At 46.2% G+C, this 17,548-nt stretch overlaps 1 protein-coding gene across 1 annotated transcript in view; it reads left to right on the top strand.

The window, feature by feature from the left end:
- DSCAML1 (DS cell adhesion molecule like 1) overlaps positions 1 to 8,931 on the top strand; it is a 365,157-nt gene extending 356,226 nt beyond the window's left edge. Inside the window, exons 27-33 of the mRNA XM_061440430.1 lie at positions 159 to 314; positions 2,380 to 2,410; positions 2,559 to 2,677; positions 2,980 to 3,132; positions 3,753 to 3,947; positions 5,752 to 6,063; positions 7,893 to 8,931. Of these exons, the coding sequence (XP_061296414.1) occupies positions 159 to 314; positions 2,380 to 2,410; positions 2,559 to 2,677; positions 2,980 to 3,132; positions 3,753 to 3,947; positions 5,752 to 6,063; positions 7,893 to 8,368 (1,442 nt within the window). The 3' untranslated portion in view covers positions 8,369 to 8,931. The remainder of the gene's footprint in view (positions 1 to 158; positions 315 to 2,379; positions 2,411 to 2,558; positions 2,678 to 2,979; positions 3,133 to 3,752; positions 3,948 to 5,751; positions 6,064 to 7,892) is intronic.
- Positions 8,932 to 17,548: the final 8,617 nt, after the last annotated feature.

Here is a 17,548-nt window from a genome sequence, read left to right as displayed (position 1 = left end):
GGGGAGAGCAGAGGAGAGAGTTGGGGCTCTGACCTGGGAAGTAGAGATTGGAGTAAGACCAAAGGCAGCAAGAGAGGTCCAAGAGTTATGTTGCCCATGAGACTCTGCATAACGCTCGACTCCTAGGGCATCTGACTCCCTTCCTCACCCCCGTTCAGGCACCATCCCGCCCATCAAGTCTGCACAAGGCGAGGGGGACGACGTGAAGAAGCTGTTCACCATCGGCTGCCCGGTCATCCTGGCCACACTGGGGGTGGCGCTGCTCTTCATCGTTCGCAAGAAGAGGAAAGAGAAGCGGCTGAAGCGGCTCCGAGGTAGGCGAGTTTCTCTGTGCTTCCTCAGCTGCGCAGGCCACTCTCCACTGGCCTGGAGCTCTGTCTGGATGAGAGAGGGTGTCCATGTCCCCTTGAAGGGAGCACTCACTCCAGCCTTCTGAAACCTCCTTAGTTGTTCACTGCTGCTTCCTCTGTGTCCCTAAGACTTTGTGCCTGCCCTCACCAGGTTGACTTTTAGTGGTCCACACTGGTAAAACCATGTTGCTGGTTAAGACAGTTGAACAATTCCATAGTTGGTTGGTAAATACATGTTCCCTTCCACCCTGGATGCTCCATTCTCTCATATAGGACCTCTGCAACTTTCCTAGGGCCCAGCCACTAAAGACATGCAAGTGGTCTCTAGGATCTTGCTCAGCTTTGACTGAGCTGTTTCCATGCCTTGTCAGGTGTTAAATATTTTTAGTATCCTCCCCTGTCCCAACACCTGATACCCTGGTCTGGCATGAATGGGCTTGATTTACCCAAGACCAACTAGTTGCTAAATAAATGTCTGTTTATTTATATTTATTTATAAATATAAATTTATAAATATAAAATTATATTTATAAATATATTTGGAATATATTTATTGAGTATGTGCTGTATTGTAGATACTGCCAGACATTGGAGATATAAAAATGAATGAGAAAGAGCAACCCATGCCCTTAGAGAGTTCAGAGCCAAGGCACAATAAGAGCACAAAAGAGGGGATAACTAAGGCTGCCTAGGGTATTTAGGAGTTGGGTGGATAAAAGGTTGGTTCAGTGGGTGGTTGATAGTTGTTAAGTGGTTGGATGGATGGATGATTGGATGTCTGATGGATTGATAGTTGAATCACTAGATGGTTGGCTCCATGGAGGATGGATGTATATTTGAAGAACAGATGGATGATAAAATGGATAGATGATTGTATGGTTGTATAAATGGATGGTTGGATGAATGATTGAATAGATGAATGGATAATTAGGTGAATGGTTGAATAGATGCTTGGATGGGTTGATAGCTGAATGGACGAATGGTTGGCATTCATTGGGAAGTCCATCAAACATCCAGTCATCCATCCATCCAACCATTTAAAAACCATCAACCACCCACTGAACCATCCATTTATCTACCCAACTCCTGGTGGGTAGATCACTGGATGAATGGATCAACAGTGGATAGATCAATAATAAATGGATGGATGGGTGGCTAGATAGATGGTTGAATGTATTCATAAAGCTAGATTCCCTCTAACCAGTCATTCTCAGTTATCAGAAGTCTAGTGGATTACCCATGTTCTTTGTTTCTCCTCTCTTGTCGATTCCTAACCTTAGAGTCCTAAATCTATTCAGGGTCCCTATGAGATAAAACAGGCTCCCTGAGTGGCTCAGTGATAAAGAACCCACCTACCAGTGTAGGAGACATAAGAGATACCAGTTCGATCCCTGGGTCAGGAAAATCCCCTGGATAAGGGCATGGCAACCCACTCCAATATTCTTGCCTGGAGTATCCCATGGACTGAGGAGCCTGGCGGGTTGTGGTTCATAGGGTTGCAAAGAGTCCAACACAACTGAAGCAACTTAGCACATGCATGCATGAGATAAAACAGTGACCTTCAAATCCATCCATGGACTTTTGGGGACAGATGCCCTAGAGAAGGAAATAAAACTTTGGTTGATGTCATCTGGAGGTGCCCACTGACCACCTGTACTTCATCCTCGACTCTCTCCTCTCTCCAACAGATAACTGAGGATAGATCTACCACTGATGCCTATTTCCAACCTGCTGTGATGTCTTGTTTGATTAGAGTCAGTTCAGGAAGCAGATGGAATACTTTATATACTGTCTCCCTGTTAGATAAAAGTCTGAGGAAAGGAAAACAGGCCTGAGTCAAATCCTGAATTGGGAGCAGTGAGACCTTACCATGTTTTGGATTGTCTCCAAGGTCCTTACATTTCTTCCCAGGAGACCAGCCCTGGCCCCGTTTTAGGGAATTCTCTCACCTTGCTCCCCATGCCTCTTCCAATTCTGATCCTGCTCAGACCCCATTCTCACTCAGTCCCTTCTCTCTACTGTTTTGCAGATGCAAAGAGTTTGGCAGAAATGTTGATAAGGTGGGTGTCACATCACTACTTCCTCTCTCCTCCCATTTCCGTCCCCTCACCCAGGGTAGAGGCTTCTGAGACCCCACTATCCTGCAAAACCTCTCCCCCAATCCCTTGTGGCTGCCTTGTCACCCACCTCCAGCCCTTCTCCCCACAGCAAGAACAACCGAAGCTTTGACACCCCTGTGAAGGGGCCACCCCAGGGCCCACGGCTACACATTGACATCCCCAGGGTCCAGCTGCTCATCGAGGACAAGGAGGGCATCAAGCAGCTGGGTGAGTGACAGGTGCCACGAGCTCTGTGTCCTGCTGAGGGGGCTTCCCCAGGCCACATCCCATGAAGGGCAACCACCAGTCCTCAGACAGTGCCCGGGGTTCTGGAAGCAGCCCCATCAACAACTCCACAACCTCAGAACTCACTGCAGCTTCTCTCAAGGACTGGGTTGCCTCCTCTGTTAATGGGGAGACCTTACCTGACCTTTCTTAGGTTCAATGTCAGATAAAGACAAAGAGAAATTTGGGAAGCAAAGATGGTGCCCAAAGGGAAGGATTCCTGCTGATTGTGTTTTCTCCTCCAGGAGATGACAAGGCCACCATCCCTGTGACTGATGCTGAGTTCAGCCAGGCTGTCAATCCTCAGAGTTTCTGCACCGGAGTCTCCTTGCACCACCCAGCCCTCATCCAGAGCTCAGGACCCTTGATCGATATGTCTGACATCCGGCCTGGCACTAGTAAGCACCATCCCCAGGAAGACAGCCCACCTCCCAGATGAGGTTTCTTGGGCACAGCATAATGCAGAGGTGACTTTTTTTTTAAGGAGGGAGGAGCAGCATGGAAGAATGGAAAGAGCACTGGAAATAGAGTCTAGAGACCTTGATTACAGACCCACTAGCTGTGGCCTTGGGCATATCACTCACCTTATCTCTCTTGGCCTCACTTTCTTTCCCTAGAAATTTTGAGAGGGTTAGTTGTTCTTTCTCTCCAAGGGCCTCTGCATCTTCCACTGAGATGCTGGACATAAGGACAGAATACATACAGGCCTGTAGGGAATGAATGGACAGTCATGAGGCAGCAGGAGAGGAGGTTACATTCTTCCCAGGCTGTAGAAAAGATGGGGTGGCCAGGGAGGACTAGGATGCTGCCCACTGCCCGTATCCCTGACACTGCAGCCCTCCTCCTCCATGGATAGCTCTGTGTTCAGGAAAGGCAGCATGCTCAGCTTTCCCAAGGGAGCTTCTGTGGCTGCTCCTGCCTCCTCCCTTGCTCCCCACTGCCCTTTCTGGTAAACGCCAGGTGCCCAAGCCTGAGTGGCCGCAGCTGGAGGGTGATAGCTCTTGCTTCCTCTCTGCAGATCCAGTCTCCAGAAAGAATGTGAAGTCAGCCCACAGCACCCGGAACCGGTACTCAAGCCAGTGGACTCTGACCAAGTGTCAGGCCTCCACCCCCGCCCGTACCCTCACCTCCGACTGGCGCACTGTGGGCTCCCAGCATGGTGTTACTGTCACCGAGAGTGACAGCTACAGTGCCAGCCTCTCCCAGGACACAGGTAAGCCCAGGGACCTGGTTCCTGCTCACTCTCCTCAGTCTCCCCCATTCCCCATCTTCTATTTTCCCCACTCCTACCCACCAGCATGGAGTCCAAGGCACCAGTCAGTTTCATTTCCAGCTGGTCACTGACTTACCCTGTGGCTGTAACAAAAACTCTTGACCTAACCGAGCTCTGCTTGTCAAGGATTTCATTTTGCTCTCCCAAAAGATGATGGAAAAAATGGTACACATGATGTTTGTTGGAGAAGAGGTTAAGGCTTGCTCAGAGGGTGATGCTTATTATCAAGAACAAAAGCTGTGGGCTTCCCTGGTGGCTCAGTCATAAAGAATCTACCTGCCAATGCAGGAGACATGAGTTCCATCCCTGATCTGGGAAGATCCCACATGCTGCAGAGCAACAAAGCCCATGTGCCGCAACTACTGAGCCTGTCTTCTAGACCCCAGGAGCCACAACCGCTGAGCCCATGTGTTGCAGCTACTGAAGCCTGAGCACCCTAGAGCCTGTGCTCCACAAGAGAAGCCACCACAGTGAGAAGTGCATGCCTCGCCACGAGAGAATAGCCCCCACTTGCCTGCACAGCAACAAAGACCCGGCACAGCCATAAACAAACAGATTTCAGAAAGAATGAAAGCTGTTTTGCATTTTGTTAGTCAACGATCCCACTTTTTTAATTAATTAATTAATTTTAATTGGAGGCTAATTACTTGACAATATTGTGGTGGGTTTTGCCATATACTGATATGAATCAGCCACGGGTGCATATGTGTCCCCCATCCTGAAACCACCCCCCCATCTCCCTTCGTCCCTCTGGGTTGTCCCAGAGCACCGGCTTTGAGTGCCCTGCTGCATGCATCGAACTTGCATGGTCATCTGTTCTACATATGGTAATATACATGTCTCGGTGCTGTTCTCTCAAATCATCCCACCCTCGCCTTCTCCCACAGAGTCCAAAAGTCTATTCTTTATTATCCCACTTTTGCCACCACCACTACCTTCACAGGAAGACAGCAGGGTCATGTGAGCCTCATCCACTCCGTAGTCAGGCTTTCAGATGGCTACTGGGGTTATGGTTAAGGTAACTGCTCAATCTGGTCTCATTTTCACCCTCTCCCCATAAGCCCACTTTATTTTTTATTGAGCTATAACTTATATATAACATTTCGTTTCAGGTGTACAACATAATGATCCGATATTTGTATACACTGCAAAATGATCGCCACAATAAGTGTAGTTAACATCCTTCACCACATACAGTTTTTTTTCTTATATTGAGAACTTTAAAGAACTACTCTCTTAGTAACTTTCAGATATTCAATGCAGTGTTACTAACTGCAGTTATCATGCTGTACCTTATGTTCCCACGACTTACTTATTGTATAACTGGACGTCTGTACCTCTTGACCACCTTCACCCATTTCGCCCAACTCCCGCCCCCACCACCACCTCTGGCAACCACTAATCTATTCTCTGTAACTGTGCAGGGGTTTTGTTTGTTGTTGTTTTGGGGTGTTTTTAGAATCCATACATAAGTGATATCATGCTGTATTTGTCCTTGGTTTATTTCACTGAGCATGATTCCCTTGAGGTCCATGCATATCTTCCCAAATGGCAAGATTGCCTTTTTAATGACTGAACACTATCTCACTGTGTGTGATTGTGTTTGTGTGTGTCTTTTTAGTCTATTCACCCACTCACGGACACACAGGTGCCTCTGTATCTTGGCTCTTGTAAATAATGCTGCAGTGAATATGGGGGTGCCACTCATTCCCTTTTAACTTTGTGCTCCCCCCCATCTCCCAAGACAAAGGACGGAACAGCATGGTGTCCACTGAGAGTGCCTCTTCCACCTACGAGGAGCTGGCCCGGGCCTATGAGCACGCCAAGCTGGAGGAGCAACTGCAGCACGCCAAGTTTGAGATCACCGAATGCTTCATCTCCGACAGCTCCTCTGACCAGATGACCACGGGCACCAACGAGAATGCGGACAGCATGACGTCCATGAGCACACCCTCAGAGCCCGGCATCTGCCGCTTCACCGCCTCCCCACCCAAGCCCCAGGACGCTGACCGGGGGAAGAACGTGGCTGTGCCCATCCCTCACCGGGCCAACAAGAGTGAGTGTTCAGACCACCTCCCTTGCTGTGTCCCTGCCTTCCAACCCCCTGAGCCTAGGCTAGAACCTAGCCCTGCCTGCACCCTACCCGCCCGCCCAGCACGGCTCCTTGGCAGTGGGGTATAGTGCAGAGAGCAAGGACTTGGGAGCAAGCAGATCTGGGTTCACATCCTGTCTCAAATGCTTAATACCTCTGTGACCTCGAGCAAGTCATGGAACCTCTCTGGCCTTAATTTTCTTGTTTTTGAAATGCAAACGAGAGCATATACTTTGCATTGTTATAATGAGCATTAAAAATGTTGTCCATGCCTGGCACAGAGTTAAGGGGCAATCCTGGCAGCTATGTCCATGGTGGTCAAACCTCATGGTGGGCAGTGACCCAGACTGACAGGGAACATCTGATTCCAGGGCCCTGGCCAGAGTATATGCCCTTTGAGGTCAGCAGGGCAGGTCTAGGATAACCAGGGGGAGGGAAGCAAGGGTGCCCACAAGTAGACATCAGGGCCACCATGTGCAAGGCACAGGCTGTCAAACCAGGCAGTCTGGTCTGCTCGGCAGTGTCCTTGCTAAGGGGCCACGCTGAACTAGGGCTTCAGGGTCATCTAGAAAAGAGCACAGGTTAACATAAAGAACAGAGACCTAGGAGTCCAGCAGCCCTTTACGACTCCCCCTCCCCATCCAGCTCTGTGAATTTGGGTAAGTTACTTAATCTCTCTGAACCTCAGTTTCCTCATTTGCAAAATCCAAGCAGGTATTAATGTATCCAGGGGTCTGCGGGGTCTAAATGAGATGACCTAAAGAGTGGCTGGCACAGTGGACAGGAGAGGGGCCTGTGCACAGGGTGCTCACAGGGCGGAGGGATCAGGATGTGGGGTCCTGGAAGCGTGTCCTGTGGAGGCACTGAGAGAGAGGAGGAACATTCTGCCTGGAGAAGACAGGATGGAGGAGAGGGATGCGGAAACGAAGCGGAGTCAGACGTCTGAACGGAGGCTTGGGAAAGGGAGGAGGCCGGCTCTGGTGGCCTTCAGAGGACAGAATCAGGTTGAATGTGGCCAATTGACAAGGATTGACATTCCTTTCCTTCTCAGGGTATAGAAAAGCTTTCTAACAGCCAGAGCTTTTGGATGACCATGTTTGGAAAATGAGCCCACCCATAGCTGAAGCTGATCAGTTATAGTGAACAATTAACAATAGGGATCAATCTATTGAGCAACACCGTGCCGCTGTATTGCAGCCTTTTCCCTGTGTGTGTTAGTCGCTCAGTCGTGTCCAACTCTTTGCGATCCCCATGGACTGACTATAGCTCTCCAGGCTCCTCTGTCCATGGAATTCTCCAGGCAAGAATACTGGAATGGGTTGCCCATTTCCTTCTCCAGGGGATCCTCCCGACCCAGGAATTGAACCTGGGTCTTCGGCACTGCAGGCAAATTCTTTACGCCTGAGCCACCAGGGAAGCCCAACACAGGAAATTTGACTCAACACAGGAAACCTCACCCGCCCCAACATGGGCAGGACTGACTGACTGACAGCTCTTTCTGGATTCCGTGGGTGGTGGTGCATGGCCTTCTTGGAGCAATTTTTCTGGTTAATTCTGATAAGGAGCCTTTTCCCTACTTTGTCTCATTCCCTCCTCACAAAATTACTGTAGGGAGATGAGGTTATCCCTATTTCATAGATGAGGAAACCAAGGCTCAGAGAGGCCAAGTGACTGATCTTTCCTTGACTGGTTACTGCCTATGGGTGGAGGGACTGGCTGAGGGCTGGGGGCGGGGGAACAGGCTGCTTCCAAGGGGCGTCTGCCGCTGACACCACGCACTTCCTCCCTTCCAGGTGACTACTGTAACCTGCCCCTGTACGCCAAGTCAGAGGCCTTCTTCCGAAAGGCAGAGGGGCGTGAGCCCTGCCCCGTGGTCCCGCCCCGCGAGGCCTCCATCAGGAACGTGACTCGAACCTACCACCCCCAGGCTCGCCACCTGACCCTGGACCCTGCCAGCAAGCCCCTGGGCCTTCCGCACCCCGGGGCCCCCACGGCCGCCTCCACCGCCACCTTACCTCAGAGGACTCTGGCCATGCCGGCACCCCCCGCCGGCCCGGCCCCCGCAGCCCCCGGTCCCGCCCCCGCCGAGCCCCCGGCGGCCCCCAGCACCGCCCCTCCGGCCCCCAGCACCGAGCCTCCGCGGGCCGGGGGCCCACACACCAAAATGGGGGGCTCCAGGGACTCACTTCTCGAGATGAGCACGTCGGGGGTGGGGAGGTCTCAGAAGCAGGGGGCCGGGGCCTACTCCAAGTCCTACACCCTGGTGTAAGGGCGCAGCCGGAGGGCGGCCACGAGCCTGGACCTGTCTGCACCTCCAGCCCTCACACACCAACTTGGCTGGTTTCCTGCATTATTTATATCAAACTGACAAAAACCCACCAACAAGGAAAAAACAACCCCCTGAGTCATGAACGCCTGTACATAGAACTCTTTTGTACAAATGAAACTATTTTCTTCTTCTCCATGAAGCCAGGGCACAAAGAATTTGACAGTACACGTCAAATCCCCCCACCCCACAAAATCTGCCGGGAGAGATATATACCTATATAGAGGGATAGGAGCACAGCGATGAGCTATATATCTATATATTTCTCTCACCTTATTTTGAGACAGAGGCACAAAGACTCAGCAATTTTTCCCTCCTACTCACCCTCCCTCCGATCTAGGTGGTTTTGACAGAGACCAAGATCCCAACTCAGAGACACTGCATGCGATTTTACTGTTCCAAAAAAAAAAAACCAGGAGTTGCTTCAATTTGCAGATGCTTATGTGTTAATACCTTTTTCTATGAAAAAAGACCCAGCGCCGTGTGCAATAAAGGTTATGTTTCTATGTGGTCGCTTTTTTCCCATCTGGCAAGGGTCAGTGAGGAGGCAGGGACAAGAGGCCCCTCTACCAGGCCGTTGGTCTTCGAGGGGAGAGACTTTGAGAAGCCCAGCTTAAGCTCAGCACGTTAATCTTTTTAAAAGGCTTTCCATTAGCCAAGCTGCCCCTTGGGCACCTGTTCCATTCTCTGTTCTATGCTGGGCCCTACAAGTGACCAGCTGTGTGTCTTTGGTTTCCTAAACCTCTCTGAACCACAGTTCACTTGTCGGTAAAATGAGGCAACCTTGGTGAGAGCACTGGGAAGCCGATATGGGGATGGGGGCTGTGTTTACTGGCTTCTGTCTGCCCTTTGGGAGAATGCAGTGTAGCCAGGTGAACAAAGCTACTCTAACAGCTAGTGGGCTGTTAAGTCGTGTAAACGGTGCCTCTAAACTGGGAGGAAGAGATTGTGTTATCCTGGCGGGGACCAGCCAAAGCTTGAAGTTCCCAGCTAACTCTTGTTACAGCAAGATGAACCCAAAGGGAGAAGGAGTGAGGTCATCAGAGGTCCGAGAGGTGAAAAGGGCTCACAAGGAGGGGAACAGCGTTCCACCAGAGAGAATGAGGCCAGTGAGCACACCAGGTGCCACACCTAGTGTCAGAGGCGCTACATAGAGTTAGATTCAGGTGGAAGCAATCTCGCCCACGTGCAGACGCGCAGAGAAGCCAGTTCTCATGGGAGGGTCAAAAAGCATGTAAGCTGGGCCAGAGGACATAAGAGTTTGGATAGGCGGAGAGGAGGGGATAGACCCAGGAGACGCCAAAGCCTCCGGAAGTCTCCTTCTATGGTGGCCCGGCCCCCTGGTTGAGAAAGAAGGGCCCCTCAGAAGTGCACAGGGAGGTCCTGCACTCAGCACCCCAAGTCAAGGCCGACTTGTGGACCCCGAATCTGGAAGGAAGGTAAGTCTGGGCCCTGCTGGTCCCACTGCCCCTCCCTCTAGAGGAGGAAGTGGGAAGGGGACCCCAGGGGTGGGGAGGGAGGAAGCGAAGGTTTGTGCAGGGTAGGAGTAGTACCCATCGGTCTGGGACACCAGAGAGCTTTCCCTGGGATGCACGACCTTGAATAGAAGCGCTTTCCAAAAAACAGCTCATTCCTCAAACATTTCCTGAGCCCTCGCAAGTGCGGACACTGGAACTCCGGCCCTGGGTAACTACATTTTGGGTAGTTCATGCTGTCGGCATGAAAGAGGGGAGAAGGCAAAGATTATGTATTCCTGGGTGGCTTGTAGACCCTTAGGGAGACTCTGTTTCAGGCCTGCAGGATCCACCCAGGGAGTGGGGGAACCAACTGATGACAGCCTTTGTGAGAAAAGGCCTTCCAGGCTCCTTGCGTGACTGGAGGACAGGCTGCCTCCCAGGGCTGCACATGCCATCTGCAGGTCACCTCCCAAAGTGTAGGCACAGTGATCAAGCCCCAAATTCTTGCTGAGGACTGGCTAATATAAATTCACGGCAGGTTAGGGAAGTAGGCATCACGATCTCCATCAGGCAGGCAAGAAAGCTGGAGCCCTGGAGGGCTGAGTAAGTTATCCAAAGTCAGAGGAGCAGGAAAAGATGATGAGGTTCAAACTCAAGAGTATCTGAATCCTTAACCAGTGAGCCACCCTGCCCTCTGTTCCACTGTTCAGAGGCTGAGTTTCAGTTCTACCCTGAGGATGATGCCAGGTGAACAGTCTGCCAGGTCCAGGGGACCCAGCTGGACTTAGTGGCAGGAAAATGGCCAGTGTGGAATTATTCATGAGCCATTCAGAGAAGAGAACCAATACAACACACTGAGTGGGCCAGAGTGAAGGAGCACCTCTGATGGACTGACTCTGGCAGGGGACAGTAATAGGAGGGGAGAGATTTGGCTCTGGGGGGTCTGTTGGAGAAGGCCTGGGACCAGAGGTGAGCCATGTAGGAGGAAAAGGACTTGAAGAGGCATGAGACAATGAGGCACGAGCCAGCTTCTCTTGTGCTCAGTGGAGTTGGGCCCCTTACTAAGAAACACAAGTCCTGGAAATTCAGACAGACTTGGGAAAATCCACACAATTTTGTATGCTGATGGTTTCTACCTTTGATGGGTTTTTCAGCTAAACCACAAGGTTGCCTGTTAGGATGGGTACGCAGGAGCTAGGTCATTCATCAGCTCACCTCCTGCTCACACATCCCCAGCTCAGCATCACTGAACTCTGTCTGGAGCAGCTGTCTTAAATATTTCTAGTTCCATGATGTCTACCACAGACAAGGCCACCATGTGTCTCTAGAATCTAGATACTCAAGTTGTGGTCCATGGACCAGCAGCATCACCTAAGAGCTTGTTAGAAATATGACATCTCAGGCCCCACCCTTGAACCACTGGATCAGAATGCAGTTTAGCAAAAATCCCTAGAGGATTCACACGTGCCCTAAAATTCGGGAAGCCGCCCTCTAGAAGGGCTTCTGAGACAGCATGCCCCTGCTCTCTCCCTTCTGCTAAAAACCAGAGCGAGACCTGCGGGTCTTAGTTGCACATCAGATTCACCTGAGAAGCTTGTTAAAAAGAAAAAACAAGCAACCCAGAACTCACCAATTCCAACTGAATCACAAATTGTGGACCTGCAACCCAGGCGTTTGTATTTGTTGTATGTGTGGAAAAAGACACAACCTAACATTTACCATTTTAACCATTTTAAATTTTTTAAAGTTTTATTTAATATTAGAGTATAGTTGATTTACAAAGTTGTGTTTCAGGTGAACAGCAAAGTGATTCAGATGTACACATATTCATCCTTTTTTAGATTATTTTCCCATATGCTGCTGCTACCAAGTCACTTCAGTCGTGTCTGACTCTGTGCAACCCCAGAGACGGCAGCCCACCAGGCTCCCCCGTCCCTGGGATTCTCCAGGCAAGAACACTGGAGTGGGTTGCCATTTCCTTCTCCAATGCGTGAAAGTGAAGTCGCTCAGTTGTGTCCGACTCTGTGCGACCCCATGGACTGCAGCCCACCAGGCTCCTCCGTCCATGGGATTTGCCAGGCAAGAATACTGGAGTGGGTTGCCATTGCCTTCTCCATTTTCCCATATAGGTTATCATAAAATATTGAGCAGAGTGCCTTTTGCTATACAGTGGTTTAGTCATTTAATCGTGTCCGACTCTTGCGACTCCAAGGACTGTAGCCTGCTAGGCTCCTTTGTCAATGGGATTCTCCAGGCAAGAATACTGGAGTGGGTTGCCATTTCCTTCTCCAGGGGATCTTCCCATCCCAGGAATCGAACCCAGGCATCCTGCATTGCAGGCATATTCTTTACTAACTGAGCTATGAGGGAAGTGTTCTACAGTAGGTCCTCGTTGGTTGTTTTACATATGCTGCTAAGTCGCTTCAGTCGTGTCCGACTCTGTGCGACCCCAGAGACAGCAGCCCACCAGGCTCCCCCAACCCTGGGATTCTCCAGGCAAGAACACTGGAGTGGGTTGCCATTTCCTTCTCCAATGTGTGAAAGTGAAAATAGTGGTGTGCATATTTTAATCCCAAACTCCTAATTTATCCCTCCACCCACCTTTTCTCTTTGGTAACCATAAGTTTGTTTTTAAAGTCTGTGAATCTGTTCCTGTTTTGTAAATAAGGTCACTTGTATCATTTTTTTAATTCCACATACAGGTGATATCATATTTGTGTTGGATGTCACTTAGTATAATAATCTCTAGGTCCACCGATGTTTCTGCAAATGGCATTATTTCCTTCTTACTTATGACTGGGTAATATTCCATTGCATATATGTGCCGCATCTTCTTTATTCCTCTGACGATGGACATTTAGGTTGCTTCTATGTCTTGGCTTTTGTCAATAGTGCTGCAATGAACACTGGGGTGCATGTATCCTTTCAGATTTTGGTTTTCTCTGGATATATGCCCAAGAGTGGGATTGCTGGATCGCATGGTAGCTCTATTTTTTAAGGAACCTCCATACGGTTCTCCATAGTGACTATCAATTTATATTCCCACCAACAGTGTGGGTGGGCTCCCCTTTCTCCACACCCGCTCCAGCATTTATTGTACCTTGACTTTCTGATGACCATTCTGATCAGTGTGACGTGATAACCTTATTGTGGTTTTAATTTGTGTTTCTCTAATATTTAGTGATGTTGAGCATCTTTTCATGTGTTTTTTGACCATCTATATGTCTTCTTTGGAGAAATGTCTACATAGGTCTTCTGCCCATTTTTTGATTGGGTTGGGTTTTTTTATATTGAGCTACATGAACTGTTCGTATATTTTGGAGATCAACCCTTTGTCAGTTATTTCATTTGCAAGTATTTTCTCCTATTCTATGGGTTGTCTTTTTGTTTATGGTTACCTTTGTTGTGCAGAAGCTTCTAAGTTTAATTGGGTCCTGTTTGTTTATTTTTGTTTTAATTTTCATTACTCTAGAAGGTGGATCTGAAGATTTTGCTATGATTTAGTCAGAAGTGTTCTTCCTATGTTTTCCTCTAAGAGTTTTATAGTATCCAATCTTACATTTAAGTCTTTAATCCATTTTGGGTTTATTTTTGTGCATGGTGTTAGAGGGTGTTCTAATTTTCCTTCTTTTACATGTAATTTTTCAGTTTTCCCAGCACCACTTATTGAAGAGATTGCCTTTTCTCCAGAGAAAAGATTGCCTCTTACCTCCTATGTCATAGATTAATTAACCATAGATGTGTGGGCTTATTTCTGGACTTTCTACCTTGTTCCATTGATCTATATTTCTGTTTTTATGCCAATATCATTACTGTTTTGATTACTGTAGCTTTGTAATACAGCCTGATGTCAGGGAGCCTGATTCCCCCAGCTCCATTTTTCTTTCTCAGAATTGGTTTGGCTATTCAGGGTCTTTTGAGTTTCCATACAAATTTTAAAATGTTTTATTCTAGTTCTGTGGAAAATGCCATTGGTAATTGGGTAGGAATTTCATTGAATACATGTAGATTGCTTTGGGTAGTATATTTTGACAATACTTTTTCTTCCAGTCCAAGAACATGGTATATGTTGTCTTCTGTTTCTGTTTTCTTCTAGTTCCTTTATCAGCGTCTTATACTTTTTCAGACTACAGGTCTTTTGCCTCCTTAGGTAGATTCGTTTGTAGATATTTTATTCTTTTTGATGCAATGGTAAATGAGATTGTTTCCTTAACATTTTAAACCATTTTTAAGTTCACAATTCAGTAGCATTAAGTATATTCACCTTGTGGTATAACCATCACCATTACTCATTTCCAGAACTTTTTTCATCTTCCCAAAAACTCTGTACCTATTACACGCTAATTCCTCATTTTCCCCTCCCCCAGCCCCTGGCAACCACCATTCTACTTTCTAATATTAATAACTTGACTACTCTGGATACCTCATGTCAGCGGCATCCCACAGTATTTGTCCTTTCAACTGGCTTATCTCAATCATCACATTTTCAAGATTCATCCATGTTGTAACATGTATCACAATCTCATTCCTTTTGGACTTCCTTGGCAGCATAGTGGTTAAGACTCCATGCTTCCACTGCAGAGGAGCACAGGTTTGATCCCTAGTTGGGGAAGTTCTTCGTGCCATAAAGAGTGGCCAAAAAGCAAAAAAAAGTCATTCATTTTTAAGACTGAATAATATGTCATTGCATGTATATATCACATTTTTATACCATTCACTTCTTGATGGACAGTTGGGTTGTTTCCTTTTGTTTGTGAATACCGCTGCTGTAAGCACTGGTATATAAGTACTTGTTTGGCTCCCTGCTTTCAATTCTTGTAGGCGTATAACTAGGAGTGGAACTGCTGGATCAAATGGTAATTCCATGCTTAACTTTTTAAAATGAAGAATATATTTATTTTTATTGTGGTATAGTTGATATATAATATTGTATGTATATGATTTGATATTTGTATGCTCTGAAATGATCACCACAATAAGTCTAGTTAATATCTGTCTCAATACAGAGTTACCAAATTTTTTTCTTGTGACTTTCAAGATCTACTCTTTCAGCTTTCAATACAGTATTATTAGCTATAGTTACTGTGCTGTATGTTATATCCCCATGACTTACTTATTTTGTAACTGAAGTTTATACCTTTTTGACCCCCTTTCATCCGTTTAGCCCACTCCACCACCCACCTCCCCAAGCCGCACCTCTGGCAGCCATTATTCTGTTGTCTGTGTCTATGAGCTTAGAAGTTTAGGGGTTTGTTGTTGTTGCTTTAATATTCCATGTATAAGTGAAATCATACACTATTTGTCTTTCTCTGACTCATTTCACTTAATGTCCTCAAGATCCATGCATATCATCACAAATGGCAAGACTCTATGCTTTTTATGATATTGAATAGTATTCCATTGTGTATATGTTGCATCTTCTTTATTTAGCATTAGTGGACACTTAGGTTGCTTCCATATCCTGGCTACTGTAAATAATGCTACAATGAGCATGGGGATGTAGATAGATTTTCAAATTAGTGTTTTCCATTTTCTTTGGATAAATACATAGAGGTAGACTTGTTGGATTGTGTGATAGTTCAATTTTTAATTTTTTTGAGGAAACTCTACTGTTTTCCATAGTGGCTACACCAATTTAGAGTCCCATTAACAGTGTACAAGAGTATACTTTTCTCCATGTCCTTACCAACATTTGTTATTTCTTTTTGATAATAGCCATTCTGACAGGTGTGCTGTGCTATCTTATTGTGAGTTTGATTTTTAATTGTCTCATTAATGATGCTGAGCATATTTTCATGTACCTATTGGCCATCTATGTGTGTTCTTTAGAAAAATATTCAGATTTTCCTGCCCATTTTTTAAAACTTGATTTTATATTAGAGTATAGATGATTAACAATGTTGTGATAGTTTCAAGTGGACATCAAAGTGACTCAGCCATGCATATACATGTATCCATTCTCCTTCAAACTCGCATTCTGTCCAGACTGCCATATAACATTGAATCCAACCCATTTTAAATCAGATTTTTTCATTTAATATGTATGAGTTCTGTATTTTGGATATTAACCCCTTATCAGATATATGATTTGCAAATATTTTCTCCCATTTAGTAGGTTGCCTTTTCATTCTGTTAAGGTTCCCTTTGCTGCGTAGCAACATTTTACTTTGATGTAATCCCACTTTTTAGTTTGATGTAATCAGAAAAGCCCTGAAGTTGGAAAAAATTGAAGAAAGGAGGAGAAGGGGACAACGACAGAGGATGAGATGGTTGGAAGGCATTACGGACTCAAGGGACATAAGTTTGAGCAAGCTCCAGGAGATGGTGAAAGAGAGGGAACCCTGGCGTGCTGCAGTCCATGGGGTTGCAAAGAGTTGGACATGACTGAGCGACTGAACAACACCATCCCATTTTTTAATTTTTGCTTTTATTGCCTTCCCTTTGAAGTCAGATCCAAAAAAATTATCACCAAAATATTAAATCAAAGAGCTTGCTGCCTATGCTTTCTTGCAGGAGTTTTATGATTTCAAGTCTTCCATTCAAGTCTTTAATCCATTTTGAGTTAATTTTTTGTGTATGGTGTAAGACAGTGGTCAAGGTTCGTTCTGTTGCATATGGCTGTCCAGTTTTTCCAACATTTATTCATGAGACTGCCGTTTCCCCATCATATGTTCTTGGTGCCATTGTCATAAATTAATTGAGCATGTCTGTGTGGGTATATTTCTGGGCTCGCTCTCCTGGGCCAGTGATCCATGTGTCTATTTTTATGCCATTCTCTTTTTATTACTATAGCTTTGAAATATAGCTTGACATCAGGGAGGGTGTTGTCTCCAGCTTTGTCCTTATTTTTCAAGATTGATTTGACTCTTTGGTATCTTCTGTGATTCTACACAAATTTTAGGGTTGGTTGGTCTATTTCTGTGAAAAAAATGCTACTGGGATTTTGATAGGGATTATGTTAAATCTTTAAGTCTCTTTGGATAGTATTAACATTTTAACAATATTCTTCCAATCCATATTCCAAATAGAATATCTTTCCATTTATGTCTTCAATTTCTTTCATCAGTGTCTTGTAGTTTCCAGAGTACAAGTCTTTCACCTCCTTGGTTAAATCTATTCCTAGAAATTTTATTCTTTTTGATGCAATTGTAAATGAGGTTGTCTTCTAATTTCTCTGATAGTTTGTTAATAGTGTATGTAAACATAATAGATTTTGTATATTGATTATATCCTGAAACTTGACTGAATTGTTTGTTCTCATAGGTTTATTTTGGTAGAGTCTTTAGGGTTTTCTATTATGATATGTCATCTACAAAGGACAGTTTTACTTCTTCCTTTCCAATTTGGGTGACTTTTATTTCTTTTTCTTGCCTAATTGCTCTGCCTAGGACTTCCACACTATATTGAATAAAAGTGGAGAGAATGGGCATCCTTGTCTTGTTCCTCATCTTAGAGGAAAAGCTTTCAACTTATCACCATTTGATGTTAATTGTGGGTTTGTCATATATGGCCTTTACTGTGTTGCGGTATATTCCCTGCATACCCACATTATTGAGAATTTTTATCATAAATGAATGTTGGATTTTGTCAAATGCTTTTCCTGCACCTATTGATGATCATATGATTCTTATCCTTTAATGTGTTAAAGTGAAAGTCACTCAGTCAT

This window comes from Bos javanicus, chromosome 15 (genome assembly GCF_032452875.1).
Source record: "Bos javanicus breed banteng chromosome 15, ARS-OSU_banteng_1.0, whole genome shotgun sequence".
In the NCBI taxonomy this organism is placed as follows: Eukaryota; Metazoa; Chordata; class Mammalia; order Artiodactyla; family Bovidae; genus Bos; species Bos javanicus.
The sequence above is the reverse complement of the archived record's forward strand: the minus strand, read 5'-3'. Positions and strand labels throughout refer to the sequence as shown.